Below are 15920 nucleotides of genomic sequence, written 5' to 3' on the forward strand. Positions count from 1 at the left end.
AAAGTGGGTGAAGGGAGACATCAGTCAGTTTAAAATGAAAAAATAACAATAATTTATAAATTATCAAGGGTTTCTGATGGAGGGACCGTGGCGGAGGGAGGGGAAACTATGGAGCTGATACCAAGGGCTCAAGTAGAAAGCAAAGGTTTTGAGAATGATGATGGCAACAAGTGTACACATGTCTTGACACAATGGATGGATGGATTGTGATAAGAGCTTATGAGCGCCCAATATAATGATTTTTTAAAAGAAAGAAAGAATTTAGGAGCAGAAGGGAAATACCTCAGCACAATAGATGGCACGTAAGTACAACCGCGGGCCAACCTCTCACTCAACGACGAGAGAAGCTGAAAGAATTCCCCCTGTGAATAGGAACCGGAGGAAGATACCCTTTATCATTATCTTAATTTGATATTGTACTGGAAGTTGTAGAACTACTAGGCTACAAAAAGAAATGAAAGACATTCAAATTGAGAAAGAGGTAAACTCGATTGGCAGATGAGAAGATTCTATGTATAGAAGACTTCAAACACTTGACAAGAAAATTGTAGAAAATACTGGAAAGATCCGGCAATGTGACAGGGTATAAGATCAACATACAAAAACCTAATCAGAGTCCAATATAGTAACAAAGAGAGTTCTGAAAAGGAATCACTTATAATAGCAATCCAAAAGATGAAACACTTAGGAATAAACATAACCAGAGAAACAAAGGCTTGTACAAAGAAAATTATAAAGCACTAGTACAATAAATCAGAGGAGATCTATACAAGTGGAAAAAATATTCATGGATAGGAAGTATTTACATTTTGAAAATATCAATACTACCCCAAGTAATCTATAAATATAATGGAATTCTGATTTATTCCCCAGCCTTATCCTTTAAAGAGATGGAAAAAACTAATCACCAACTTTATAGGAAAAGAAAGATATTCAGGGCAAACAAAGCGCTATTAAAAAAGAGCAAATTAGGAGCCTCTCATTTCCCGATTTCAAAAGTACTGCACAGCTATGGCAGTCAAAACAGCCTGGTACTGTGCTGTGCAGTGATAGATATATACACCACATACACAGTGGAACAGAGGAGAAAGTGCACAGATAAATCCATCTACCTAGAGACAAATGCTTTTTTATTTTTTTTACAAAGGGCTGAAATATATTAAATGTAGAATTTCCTCAATAATGGTGCTGGCATTTTTGGATTTTCCTTTACAGACACATTGTGACAGTACATTACTCCATATACAAAAGTGAACTCAAGATGAATTAGAACCTATAACTCTAAAGAGCAGCAATGAAAAAAATAGGAACAAACTTAGGGGTCCTAATACGTGGCATAAATATACTATCAAATATAAACACACACACATACACAGAGCAGAAGACAGAATAGAGGACCTGGATCTCCTAAAAACAAGACACTTAAGTTCATCAAAAAGCTGTACCAAAAGAGTTAGAAGAGAACCCACAGAATGGGAAAACTCAGGGACAATAATGTAACAGACAAGGAACTAAGCTCTAAAATCGATAAGAAACTTTGACACCTCAACAAGGAAAATGAATCATCCAATTAAACAAGTAGAGACCATGGACAGGTCATCAAAAAAGACATCTGACAGCCATTAAAGTTATGATAAAATGCAAATAAAAACAATAAGATACTACCTGACTCCAGCATTGAAAACAAAGCTCAAAAATTTGGAAAATAACAAATTCTAGAGCAGCTGTGGATAGGAGTCCGCACACCCTGCTGATTGGCCTGCAAAAGAGTCCAGCCACTGTTGAGGGGCTTCCTCAGACAACTGGGCATAGGAACTACACAGGGTCCAGCAAACCCCGTATTTAGTACATAGTTTCAAGAAATAAAAAGAAAGAACCAGCAGATACATATGCACACCCATGTTCATTGCAGCACTGTTCACAACAGTAAAAAGATGGAAACTATTTGAGTGTCCATCCGTGGAAGAGTGGATAAATACACTTTGATACAAGCACACAACCAATACTACACATTAGTAAGGAATGATAAAACTGTAAGACTTCATGTTATGGATGGATCTGGAGGACAGTAAGCTGAGTGATGTTAGTCAGTCACAAACGAACAAGTATTATATGACGTCACTGTTATTCAAAACAGAACACACAGAACAAAAAAAACAAGGAGTACGTACTCAAATAACTAGACTTTGATCGTCCTTGGGGGTGGGAGGAGAAGGCAGACAGGTTTGATTTGGGTGAAGAGTAGCTAAAATCCTACAAGAGGGAAATGGGCAAGAGAAAGGTGGGTGGAGAGGGGCGAGGAACACAGCAAGACATTGGGAGTTTTGACAAGTTGTTTAGGTAATTGAAAGCAAAAATGATGATCTGATATGTAAATTTCAATCTAATTCACAATAAAAGTTTAAAAAAATGTTCTTCAATCCCATATTAGAGTTCAGTATAGATATTTAAGAGCGATAAAGTTTATCTATTTATCTGATGGCATTGTTTATACTAAATAGTAACGTCTTCTTTCAACAACCCTTTTTGGATTATAAACTCTGCTTTATTTTTAGCAAACTTTTGACTTTGCTGTGGTTTTAGTATATATTCTAAAACAAGCATTCAAAATGTGAAATGAACTTTCACACTGACAGAAATCACGTATAATCAAGAAGAGCTATTTGTTATATATACATGTATATACATATACATATATATGCACATGCATTCCAAATATAAATTACTTTTGTTTATTAGTATTATCATTTTGTAAGCATAGATAATCAAGAGTTGATTATATTTACATCATCTATATTTATTTAATACAAAGCCCTGTAGACTATATGCTAATATCCCTTGAACATTCCACATACGGCTTCTTTGCATGCGAGTTTATCTGCTGAGATTGTGATGGAATACTTGGCAGGCTGGTCTCAGAGGACTTCTCCACACTCGCTCACACTGCTCCCTAATTTGGTCTAAATAATTTATCGTTTCTCCTGGATCTGCCCAATGTCTCTCTGTGGTTCGTGTGGGCCACGATGATAATGTCTCTTCACTCGTGTGAAATGTGAGTGGGATGCAGCCGTGTCACAGAGACCACCGACCATCCCACAAGGACCTTTTCTCTTTTCAATGATTCAGAGACCGGATCCTCAGTGTCCTTTGCAGCAAGTGGCTTGGCTTACAACACAATGTGGGAGATGCTTTCCCTGAAAAAAAAAAATTCCCCTGCTGTCCCCCAAATGTGTTCACAAGCCAAAATGGAGCTGGAATTACGCTGAGTGAGCTGCATTGCCAACTCCTTCAAAGCACTAGAAGTTTCTGGAATTCACCAAAGGAAATGACTGAATTTTCAATGTGTGATCAGAAGCATTTGCATTCTAAAATGTGGATTCTGAGGACATTTGCCCCATTCTTCCTTTTTTTCTTGTTAACATGGACCTCCCCACCAAATGACCTTCGATTGACTCCTTGCCAGGTGCCAAGCCTATGCTGGATGCTCAACATACATTTACATTACCTTCAAAATGCTTGATTTCTGACATATTGATTAAGGGCTAACACTCCCTTTAGCATTACCTCTCTGTGAGCGTTTACACATTTTGTGTACATTTTTCCTAGTTACACTTTTCCTTCCCACGGTCACCCCTGTGTTACATTCTCCACCCGAGGGCATTTAGAAACAGAACGATAAGGCAGATCAAGAAGAAGAAAATGCAAGGGCACTGGGGTAGAGGATTTTAAAAACGAAACAGTCCTGATTGTTTAGTTCTGAGAAGCCTGATGCTCACCACCAGCTGCGCACCCCCAGGGCTGCTGGAGAAGAGCCTGTAGAGACTGATGATGCCGTTGGGCTTCCCAGGAGTGCTGATGGTCACCACCGCTTGGGTAGAAGACACCGTGTGGAACACGGGGGCTTGGAGTCCTTCCGGAGGGGCGGGCCCAGTCCTACACCTGGTCCAGTTACTGGGTGCTTTTCCTGCTGAATTCACTGCGCAGACCTCAAAACAGAAACCAAGGTGCACGTGAAAAGCAAGACACCATCAGAATGAAGGTAAACAACAACAATAAGAGAGGTTGGCAATGAAAAGCAAGTAAACCAAACAGAAAGAGATACACTTTGATCTTGTAGCTGCTTTGTAAGCACCGAGAAGAGAAGGCGCTTCCGCTTTTGGGGCGGGTAGTGGTATGTATGCCTTTGACCATTACAAATACAAAGGAGACAGTCGAAGAGCCCCCATTTCAGAATTCAGCAGGCTTGGGTAGTCTAATTAAGAAGATGCTCGTGTCTGGGAGGGACGTGGAGTGCGCTTGTCAGCGGCTCCAAATGGATGGCTCTGCAGACTACATAAAACTCAGCAATTATTAAACACCATCCCAACCAAATCTGCATGGAAATTAAATTTTCCTTTCATCAAGGAGGGAATAAACATATGGAAGGATGTATAATCTTATTTATCAAGCACCATTTGTATAATTAAACACGAATACCCTAAAAGGTTGCTCCGGGTCATCATTTGCATGGGTAAGTAATTTGTCCAACGTCAGGTACAATAGACAGAGTAGATGGATGTGTGAGAGTATAGGGTTAAAATAGGCCCAATAATAGTCAGCTACTCAGTGATCAATCACAATGATAGATCTAAATGGAAACGTAAGAAGACTGTCAACATACTCAGGGTACCCTAGTGGTGCAGTGGCCAAGTGCTAAGCTGCAAACTGAAGTGCTAGAGGTTCAAACCATCAGCTGCTCTGGGGAGAAAGATGAGGTAGTCCCCTCCATAAATATTACAGCCTTAGAAAACCCATGGGGTCCCATAGGATCACTATGCATGGTCCGCGACTCTATGGGAATCAGAGTTGGAGCTGTGTGTTTAAGGCTGGGAGTGTTCATTAGTAAGTTTTCATGGGCTCTAACTTCAGGAATGCCTTTTCTCATTCAGAGTCTTCTATATCTTCCATTTAAAATTTGCACCGAGCTTTTAAAGACAAGACCGAGCATCTTCTTCGATTCTTTAGTTGACATGTTCCAGGTGCAGTGAGAGAGTCAGGCTGAGCATTCAAAATAGGAGATATTTAGGTGGGGAAGTTGTCGGGGAAGATTTTGCAGGGAGAGTTTAGTCTTGGGTTGGTCTGTTTTGCTTTTGCATAAGTGATACCTTCCAGAGCAGAAACATCAGAGACGTTGTTAGTAGTTAGGCCACCACCTCTCAGTGTTTTCATACACTTTGTCGGTGAGTTCCTTTGTAAAAGTGAAAATTCCGATGTTGAACTGCCCCCAGACTGCTGTCAAATGCAAATCGCCAGCCCCTTGCTGATAGGATTGCCAGAAGGCCTGTTTTTAAAAGAGACAACTAACCTACTTCCAAAGCAGCACCTACTTTTTAAAAGAGATTAGATACATTTCTCATTCATTTGCATAAAAATTGCTCACATTTGTACAAACTCTACAGTTTATAAAGCTCTTTAACATATGTTAGCTTACTTGGTTCTCATAACCCCACCTTATAAGGAAGGGGGAGAATGTATTATTAGCTTTTTCCCCTGCCCCACCTACCGCCTGTCTCAGCCCATCACCTTTTACAGTTGAAGAAGCCCTGGTGGCAGTGTTGGGTAATCATTGAACTACTCATCTCAAGGTTGATGGTTCAAAAACTACCAGATACACTTCTGGAAAAAATGAGACTGTTTGGGCCCATAAAGATTTACCATGAGACATGACGTCCCTCTGACCCATAGAGCTACAGGGAACAACACTGGAGACAGTGTGGGAATTGCCCCCAATCTGACTCTACCACATTGAGACAAAACACTAAGGTGTACAACAAAATAGCAAGGGTAACAGAGCAACGAAGTCCCCTTTTGGAAATACCAAAAATAGACTTTGGGGCCAGGGCATGTCACCCCATCAGACTCTACCAGAAAACACTCATAAACATCAACAAACAGACCTTGAACTATTTACAGGGTTTGTTTTTTTTTTTGGTCTTTGTTTTTTTGTTGTTTTGTTTTCTTTTGTTGCTTTGTTTTGCTTGGTCTTATTTTTGTACATATTATTATCTCTACAGGTCTATCTAGATAAGATAGGTGGGATAAACAATCTGGAGGAGAAAACAACAGGACTGACAGTTCCGGTAGGACATGGGAGAGGGGTAGGTGGGGGAAAGGAAGTTGGTGTTAACAAACCCAGGGACAACGGGACACCAAGAGATCCAAACTCGATGGCAGGAGGGTGTAGAAGGCCTGGTAGGGCTTGATCAAGGGCAATGTAACTGAGAGGAATTACTGAATCCCAAATGAAGGCTGAATATGATAGTGAGACAAGAGGAAAGTAAAAGGAAATAGAGGAAAGAACTAGGAGGCAAAGGGCATTTATCGAGGTCTCAATAAAGGCATGTACATATGTAAATGTATTTATACATGAGGATGGGGAAATAGATCTATGTGCATATATTTATAGGGGGACAGGCAGCAGAAAAGTGGGTGAAATGAGACAGCAGTTGGTGTAAGACATGAAAAAAAAAGAATAATTTATAAATTATCAAGTGGACATGGGGGAGGGAGGATGGGAGAAAGGAGGTAAATGAGGAGCTGATGCCAGAGGCTTAAGCGGAAAGAAAATGTTTTTAAAAAGATGACAACATATGTACAGATGTGTTTGACACATAGATATATGTATGTATGTATGGATTGTGGTAAGAGCCCCCAATAAGAAACAAAACCAAACCAAACCGGGAGGGCTGGTATTGGAGGTATGGATGAAGAGGTCAGGTTTCATGACTGATACCAACGCGCCTGTGGCTCTGCACTCTGTGCCAGCCAGTCTCTGTGTATGGTCTTGGACTTTTGACTTGGATGGAGGAACATAAATCCCATGAAAACTTTTTAATGCTGATGTGGGGAAGCAAGACTCAATTTCATCCCTTCCTGCTTTGTGTGCCCTTGCACTTGAAGAAATCCTGTTTCCAAAATGTGACTCCATCCATAGTATTCTAAAACTTGCTAGCCCCAATATTGATACTGTTTCACTGTCTATGCTTTCTTAAAATAAAAAAGCAAAACAAAGCAACACCACCACCAAAAACTGAGCAATCAACTAAGTTCCCATGACAGCCTGAGAATAAATGCATGCAGGATCTTGTGTCTTTTGTCTTTGATAGGAGACCTTCATAGCACATTATTATCTTTCTGAGTCTTTTCTTTTTAGTCTTCAATCAATTTGAGATCAAAATAGCATCCATATAAATCAACATGCTTATGCAAAGCAGGAGCAACCTATTTACATGAGCTGCTCTGAAAATGACAGCAGTTACAGAGAAGGGAGAGCTGGCTGAGATAATGAAGCATCATGGATCTCACAGCACGGATATCACCGGGCAGCGCCTTCGTTACACCAAAGCCACTGGAAGAAACAGCAAAGGTCCGTCCGTGATGCTCTCTCTCACGACAAAGTCTTTGGTACACAAATCACCCTGGTTCTTGTTCATTCCAGCTCAGCAAGAGATACAGGAACCGAAGGAAGTGTAGTACAGGGTTTAGTGGAAAAAAAAATACAACAGATTATGTTTATGGTTTCTACAGAGAAACAATGACCCCAGGTTTGGGTCTATCCTTCCCGTGGGGAGGAAAATGAAACCTAGAGCTTGAGCGGAAAATTTTTAGTAATATGGCCTGATCTTTTTAGTTTTCATAAAGCAATATGAAAATCAGGAAGACATATACTATTTGAACACATTCTCTCTCTCTTTCATCAATCTATCTACCATCTACTGATGTACCTCCTTATTTGCCTACCTACTGCCTAATTAGAGACCAGTCTGTCAAGTTTGCATTCTAAGAGTCTCCTACTTCCTCATGAGCTCCTTAAACAATGCATGGGAGCGATGCAGAGAAAGAAAGTTCAGGGTTTGGAGCAGAAAAGGAGGTATGGCTTCTAAGCTGCATGGGCAAGAGAAAAATAAAATTAAAAATACCCTTCATCTTTGATATAGTCACAGTATCTTAGGCTTGCAGCATCCGGATCAAATATATTTAATCTTTTTAATTAAAAAAGGGTGATTAAAAATTCCACCACAAAAATTATTATTAGTATTTGGGTTGATTGAGGACACGTGTGTGCTCGGCCCACCCTGCCCTGGCAGGACTGCAAGACTTAGGAGCTCTCCCAGCGCTGTAATGGGAGCTGTTAAAAATGGGAATAAATTAGGACTGGCTGAGCAAGAGTCTTTTCTTCAAAGGCTTCTGTTGTACATATGAAAATAAGCATGATGCAAGGGAAAACCCTAGATTGACTGGAGTAAATGGAAAACAACAGGAATATTTTAACCAAAAAGTTTCCATGGATTAATCACTCAGAAAACTTTATATATATATACATACATACATATATATTAGTGTATATATATATATATATATATATATATATATATATATGTTTTCCACCTTTCTCTTTTCTACCTAAACTTTTACATTTAAGTAGTGATCATTACTTACTTTATACTTGTCAGACAAAAAGATATTTTATTAAATTTTTTCTGCCCAAGGGACCAATTACTATTGTTTGTCTTTAAAGAGTTTAATCATATAAAGCATTGACCTCCACCAGAAAGCTGCTAAAGTTATACTGCTGTGGAAACAAAAGGTGTAATTTTTAAAAATCATTTTATTGGGGGCCCATATAGCCTCTTAACACAATCCATCAATCCATCCATTGTGTCAAGCACATTTGTACATTTGTTGCCATCAGCATTTTCAAAACATTTTTTTTTCTACTTGAGCCCTTGGTATCAGCTCCCCATTTTTTCCTCTCCCTCCCTCTCCCTCCTTCCCTCAGGAACCCTTCATAATTTATAAATTGTTATGATTTTTTCATATCTTACACTGACCGATGTCTCCCTTTACCCACTTTTCTGTTGTCCACCCCCCAGGGAGGGGGTTATATGTAAATCATTGTGATCAGTTCTTCCTTCCCCCCATCTTCCCCTTCTCCTCCTGGTATCACGACTGTCATGATTAGTCCTGAGGGGTTTCTGTCCTGGATTCCCCGTGTTTCCAGCTCTTATTTGGACCACTGTACATCCTCTGGTCTAGTCCAATTTGTAAGGTAGAATTGGGATCATGATATTGGGGGGTTATAGGAATCATTAAAGAACTCGAGGAAAGTTGTATATTTCATTGGTTTTATACTACACCCTGACTGGCTCGATTTTTCCTTGTGACCATTCTGTAAACAGATGTTCAATTGTCTACAAAAGGGCTTTAGGTCTCTACTCCACACTCCCCCTCATTCACATTGATATGATGTTTTGTTCTTTGATGCCTGATACATGATCCCTTCAACACCTTGTGATCACACAGGTTGGTGTACTTCTTTCATGTGGGCTTTGTTGCTTCTCAAAGAAGGCCGCTTATTTATCTTCAACCTTGAAGACCCTAGACACTAAATCTTTTGATAGTAGAGCACCATCAGCTTTCTTCACCACTTTTTCTGTGCACTCATTTTTTCTTCAGTGATCGTGTCAGGAAAGTGAGCATCACGGAATGCCGGATTATTAGAACAAAGTATTCTTGCATTGAGGGAGTACTTGAGGAGAGACCCAATGTCCATCTGCTACCTTGATACTTGTATATGTATGTGTATATAGATATGTGTATATAGATCTATTTCCCTATCATTATATATAAATATATTTACATAGGTACATGCCTATATTTAGACCTCTATAAATGCCCATTTGCCTCCTCTTTCTTTCCTCTATTTCAAAAGGTATAATCTTTTGTCTTTCTTTGTTGAACATCTCTTAGAAATCTTCTTTCCACAGAGCCGTGTTGCCAAAAGGTCTTCTTTGGCCACTATCATAAAGATACTTTTGGAAATTTGTATCAAAATGTCAAAAAAGAGGGTCTTGGGGTCTTCCTTTTCAATCTGCTTCAAGGTTACTGGCATGCCCACTACTATTTGAGAAACACAAAGAGCTGTAGCTTTCCTCTCTAAATTTAGGTAGAGAAATTTAGGCACCGCACATTTTCAATTTCTGTTCATGTTATGTCTATTTAGTGTGGTACTTTGGATTGTATTTGAAATGAGGACAAACTGGGGCATATCTGAGTATGGTACAATCGCAACAAGCATCATAGACTTTAGTGGTACTACAGTTGTCAAAGATTTCATTTTACTTGAATTCACAATCAATGCTCCTGGAGACAGAAGTCAAGTGATCAAATGGCACATCCCACTGGATACAACTGCTGCACAAGACTTCTTTAAAGTGTTACAGAGTAAGGATGAGACTTTGAGGACTAATGTATGCCTGACACAATCTTTGAGGACTGCGGTGTGCATTTTCAATCTCCTCACAAGCATGTGAATGTTGGACATTGAATAAGGAAGACTGAAACAGAATTCATGCCTTTGAACTATCGTGCTGGCAAAAGCTACTGAAAGAATCACTCTACCTCATGGAATGTGTCGCTGGAAAAGGACATCATGCCTGGTAAACTAGAGAGACCGTTAAGAAGACAAGGACCCACTACATGATGGGTTGTTACAGTAGCTACCACTGTGAGCTCCAACATAACAATTGTGAGGACGGTGCATGACCAGGTGATGGTTCACTCTGTTGTACATCGGGTTGCTATGAGTTAGAACTGACTCAATGGAATTTAACAACAAAATAGTTCTAGAATTAATATTTAGTTATTTCACCCATCTTGAGTTCATTTTGTGCATAGGGCGGAGTACGGGTCTTCATTTTTCTGCAAATAGATATCTAATTTTGCATCATTGGTGCAGGACTGGGTAGTGTTTTGTCCTATTGTACATAGGGTCACTAAGAGTTGGAACTAACTTGTTGGTACCTGACAACAACAACAAAAACAACACAGTTCAAACAAAACCATAGCTCCCTCACGCTACATGCCAGTTGCTCCCAAGTCGACTCTAACTCATGGTGACTGTGTGCATGTCAGCATAGAACTCGCTCCACAGGGAGACCAGGCACTTCCCATGACTGATTTTTCAGAAGTAGATCACCAAGACGTCCTACCAAGGATCCTCCATGTAGGCTTGAACCTCCAACATTTGGGTTAGCAGCCTAGTGTGTTGACCATTGGTACCACTCAGAGACTCCTCTAACTTGACAGAAGTAGCTTTAAAGAACCATTTAGCCTCTGGTTTCCACTTCATGTACACGTTCTCAAAACCCTGATATTCCTGGAACTTGCTGAGTCTATTTTTTTTCTCTAGCAGCCTAAATGAACATTGTTCTAAATGATCTCAGTTACTCTCGATTCAGCAGTTGTCCTTTTAATTTCATTCTAGGAGCAAGGTGTGAATTTGCGGATAGGAATGTTTGTAATAATTTTTTGAAATTGAGAAAGAGAAGGGATGACAACTTTATAGAGGAAAAGAGAACCAGAGCTATATCACACACACTCCCAAGTGGTGGTGATTGGGGTGCTCATTTTAATACATTCTTAGCACAATTTCTACATATCACTGGAAGGTAGTTTTCACTTTAATGGTTTATTTCATTCAATGGTCCATAACTTTTGGAAATAACAGTCCTTCAGGCTGATCTTTTATAAATGCTGTCTTGGCAGAAAGAGAAATTCTTATTATAAATTTCAGGGGAGGATGATTGATGGGTTTTGTGTTTATCCTATCATTGAAAAATACTTCTGTAAGTGTAAGAATTTATTCTGATTCTCTTGTTAGAACCAGTGAAGCTGACTACCCGGCCCTGTGTGTACCCTTGGCATCCAGCTGCTGTTTCTTTGGGGTTCTCCTTGCTCTTGTTTAGAATGGGAATGCAGGGATGGCCAAGTCTGTCGACGATCTTTCACAGAAAGCCTCTAATCTATTGATTCTCAACATAAGTGACAGTGACTATCTTTGTACTTGGTGCAATTGTGCTGTTGCTCTTTTTCTTGACTGCTTAGTCTAAGAGTTGCTTTACAACTTTTACTTTATAGTATGAAAAGGAAGACTTTTTGAGTTATCTGAAACTTCTGTGATATTCTAAGAAGCGTTTCCTTGTGGAATAATAACAACTGGTTTTTATTTAAAAAAAAGCATTTCAGGAATTCTGAGGACAAGCAGCATTGAGCAGGCAACATCATTTTAAACAAAAATGAGTATGTGAATATATTTTGATAACCATTTGTGTTAGAACCAAACCCAAATCCAATATGAACAGTTATGCCTGAATTAATAAGTAAACAGGTTGCATGTTAACAGGCAAACAATTACATTATATATTTCCTAAGGGCATGTAATGAGAATGTTACCACAGTCCCATGAGGGAGACAAATAGATATCAAAAAGGTCTTTCCAATACCTGTATTGGCTAAGGCCAACAGCTAATTCAATAGATTCGATCAAAATTACCACCTCTTTCACCGTTCCTGATTTATGACTTTGGCTGTAGTTAGTCATCACTCATTGCAGTTTGCTCTCCAGGGCTCATAAATTATGCCTCATAAATAAAAAGATACAATCAAGGAAATCATATCAATTCATCTTCAACCTTGGAGTATATTTTCCCATGGCACTCAAGCTAATGCCTCTTTAAAAGGTAGCTTGTTGTGGGTTTGCATATGTTAGAATAGCAATACGCCAACATGGGCTCTGCCCGCATTACAGTGGGAAAGACTGGTGGCTCAGGGTGAAGGCAAAAATCCGAAACTACAGCATTATTGTATTTCTTGAGTAATACTAAGAGCTCCATTCTGAAAGCACTAACTTGCTGCAATGTTTTGGGTAGCTCTTTATTTCACTATCTACCTCGCTGATTTTCTTTCATCATCAAATGGAGTTTTTTCCCCCAGCACCTCTATTTGCTGGTGCTTTGTAGGATAAATTCTGGTTACACTTTTACAGATATAAGAAGTCTCTGGATCCCAGGTTCCTTTCATCTAAAACACGTTTGATCTGGCAGGATGCAACACAATTTTAATTGAATTCTGGGACTCTAGGGGAACAAGGGACACCAGAACATGGCCACATGGCCTGCTTTCCTACAGGCACTTTCGAAGTACAGAGACAAGGTGTCTCCTGCCACTATCACTTAGCACACTGCCCCATCCTTTGGAGTTACTTAATCTATATTTCTCCTCAAGGAAACGGAATAGAATTGTTCCTTACAGTATGGACGAGGGGAACTGGCTCAAAGGATAGTTTAAACCTGGATTTTGTCTTTGTGCACTTTAAGTAATAATGCTTAAAGTTTAGAATTCACCGCCGGGTGCTTCTCAGTGTCTGCTCTCTCTGGGAGGACACAGTAGCAGACCCACTTCGCATAGCATCCATCGCAGCAGTCGATGGATGGGTAGGTTGATTGAGCACTGACAGTTGTATGGTGTTTTTAAGCACGGTTGAGGCAATACTCACTCCCAAGGTTATGATGGGTATATGCATGTTTTATACGTGCAGTCCGTGCCTTCGTTTATTTAATACACTCCACAGACCTATGAGGTTGGTATTACTATTGTCCACAGTTTATGCCTGCAGAAACTGAGGCACAGATAAATTAGCATCTTAACAAATGGTAGGGCCACTCTTCCTAAACAGATGCATGTGAAAAATCCAAGTCCTGTCCTTCTATCTACCCTTTATGTATTTCTATCTAAGGTCATTGAAGAAAGGTCTGGGCATATCTTCCCATGTTTTGACATGTCCTAGGTTTATCATAGAGCCCTTTGTAGACTGGCAACTTCTGCAGAGGACAGCCTCAAATTCAGATGGTAGGAATTAGGAGACAATCATGACATCCATTCCTGTTGACATTTATCATGATGCAAACAATAGTATATATCACTAATGTCATATTATTCAAAACATGTGCAGATATACTGAAATGCTGTTATGTTCATTAAAATTGTTACTATACCTTGAGTGATGTAACATTAAAATATATACTTTCTATGAAATAAATTGCTTAAACAACTGAAACCCCAAAGGCTGTCTGACGTCTCTAGAAATGAAAGTAAATGTAGCTGACAATTGTCTTAGTTATCTAGTGGTGCTTTAGCAGACATTCTGCAGGCCCATGGCTTTAGCAAACAGAAATCTATTTTCTCACCGTTTTGGAGGGTGTAAGTCTGAATTCAGGATGCTGGTTAATGGAAGGCTTCCTCTCTCAGGTGGTTCTGGGGCAAAATACTTGTCTATTCTGTTAGTCAACTTGTTCCTTGGGGATTTCCATGTGACTTGGTATCCGACTTCCTCGATCGTTGCTTCTTCCCTTTATCTCTCCAAAGAGATCCAAGATATCTATGAACTGCTGTCAGTGATCCCAACTCACAGAAACCCTGCCGGACAGGATAGTGCTACCCATAGGGTTTACCCAGCTGTAAATCTTTACATCAAAGCAGACAAATCTTTCTCCTACAGAGAAGTTAGTAGCTGAATGGTTAGCCACTTCATCACAAAGGCTCCTGATTTAAGACACCCTTACACTAATCTTAACCATTAATGCAGCAAAGACAATTTATCCCCAAATGGGATTATAAGCACAGTCATAGAGGCTAGGATTTAAAACACATATTTGGGGGGATACTCCTAAATCCGTAACACTCCATTTCTTGGTCACCAACATTCATGTTCTTCTTACATACAAAGCACATTCACTTATCACATTATTCAAGAACCTTAAATCAACTTCAAGTTCCAAATCCCATTTTTCTGAACCACCAAAATCAAATAGGGGTGGGACGTCAGCTGTATTGCATTCTGGGGTTCAATTCCTCTGCACTTGCAAACGTGAAATTTAGATGATAAATGATCTGTTTCCAAAGTACCACATGGAGCAGGCACCAGGCACATATTTCCATCACAAGGGGAGAAGCTGAGTGAAAGAAGGAGGCAAGCACCAAGCACATCCAACCTCCAGCAGAACAAATTCCATTCGTTCTCAAGGCTTGAAGAGAATTCTCTGTTTTCTGAGACCATCTATATGACCACCTCTGACAGACTGACGCAAATGGTCATGCTATTTGGAATCGGAGTGGGCGCCCAACCCCATGTTTCAGCTCCACCTTCCATGCCCACTGGAATGGGACTCTGCTTTCTTTGCCTTGAGCAGTCACATTCTCCAACTTCAACTAGATGACAACTTCATCCTCAAGAGCCTGGCAGTTCTCATTTTCCTACCTCTTGAGCCTGGAGCCCTGTTTCCCCAGCCTTGACTCTTGACTCTACCCTTGGATGCAATGTAGCTTTGCACTCAGGAACTGAATTAGTGAAGATCCAACTCTTTGAAATACAGGGGACTGTGGCTTTACCCTTTGAAATGGAACGGAGCCTGCTTTCTGTGTTCCATTGAATAGTTTTTTGATCTCCAAGATGTTCAGGGTGGTCTTTACTTTTCGTGGAGGATGCAGATATAACCCCATTGGCTTATTTCTGCCTATAGGCCAAGAGGCAGAGAGCATTATTCTCTTGTCATTTCCTCCCCTTCAGCCTCAGCTGGTGGATCGTCTGCTGTGGTAACTCATTACATCCCTCACTCATAAGCTTGGTCTCTTTTCCAAAGAATTGTGCAGCCATATCCTTGGTGAAAATTCTAGGACCTCTGTTGAATTTTCTGAAGCTTTAAATTTGCTTCTGTTTTGTGGTGAATGTTTTTAAGTTCTTCTTTTTACTCTCAAATTTATATAAACAGGGAGGTGAAATTACACAGCCCTTTAAAAAGCCTTGCTCAAAATTATGCTTAGTTAAATATCCAGGTTCATCAGTTACTAATTATACCTATCAACAAATATTTAAACATAATTCAGACATGTTCTTTGCTACTGCATAAAAAAATCCACCCTTTCCATTGTCCAGTCACATGATCATTATTGTATTTTAAAGGATCGCTTGAAGTATTTTCAATATCCCCATAGCTAACAGCATTCTGTTGCTGGTACCATATGTATTCAACAATAAAATAGAG

General features: G+C 39.8%; 1 protein-coding gene across 1 annotated transcript in view; it reads right to left on the reverse strand.

Moving 5' to 3' along the window:
• The window catches only part of USH2A (usherin), a 987589-nt gene that overhangs the window by 19354 nt on the left and 952315 nt on the right, over window positions 1–15920 (reverse strand). The window contains exon 65 of the mRNA XM_075540576.1: window positions 3777–3986. Within this exon, the coding sequence (XP_075396691.1) occupies window positions 3777–3986 (210 nt within the window). The remainder of the gene's footprint in view (window positions 1–3776; window positions 3987–15920) is intronic.

This window comes from Tenrec ecaudatus, chromosome 1 (assembly GCF_050624435.1).
Source record: "Tenrec ecaudatus isolate mTenEca1 chromosome 1, mTenEca1.hap1, whole genome shotgun sequence".
Lineage (NCBI taxonomy): Eukaryota > Metazoa > Chordata > Mammalia > Afrosoricida > Tenrecidae > Tenrec > Tenrec ecaudatus.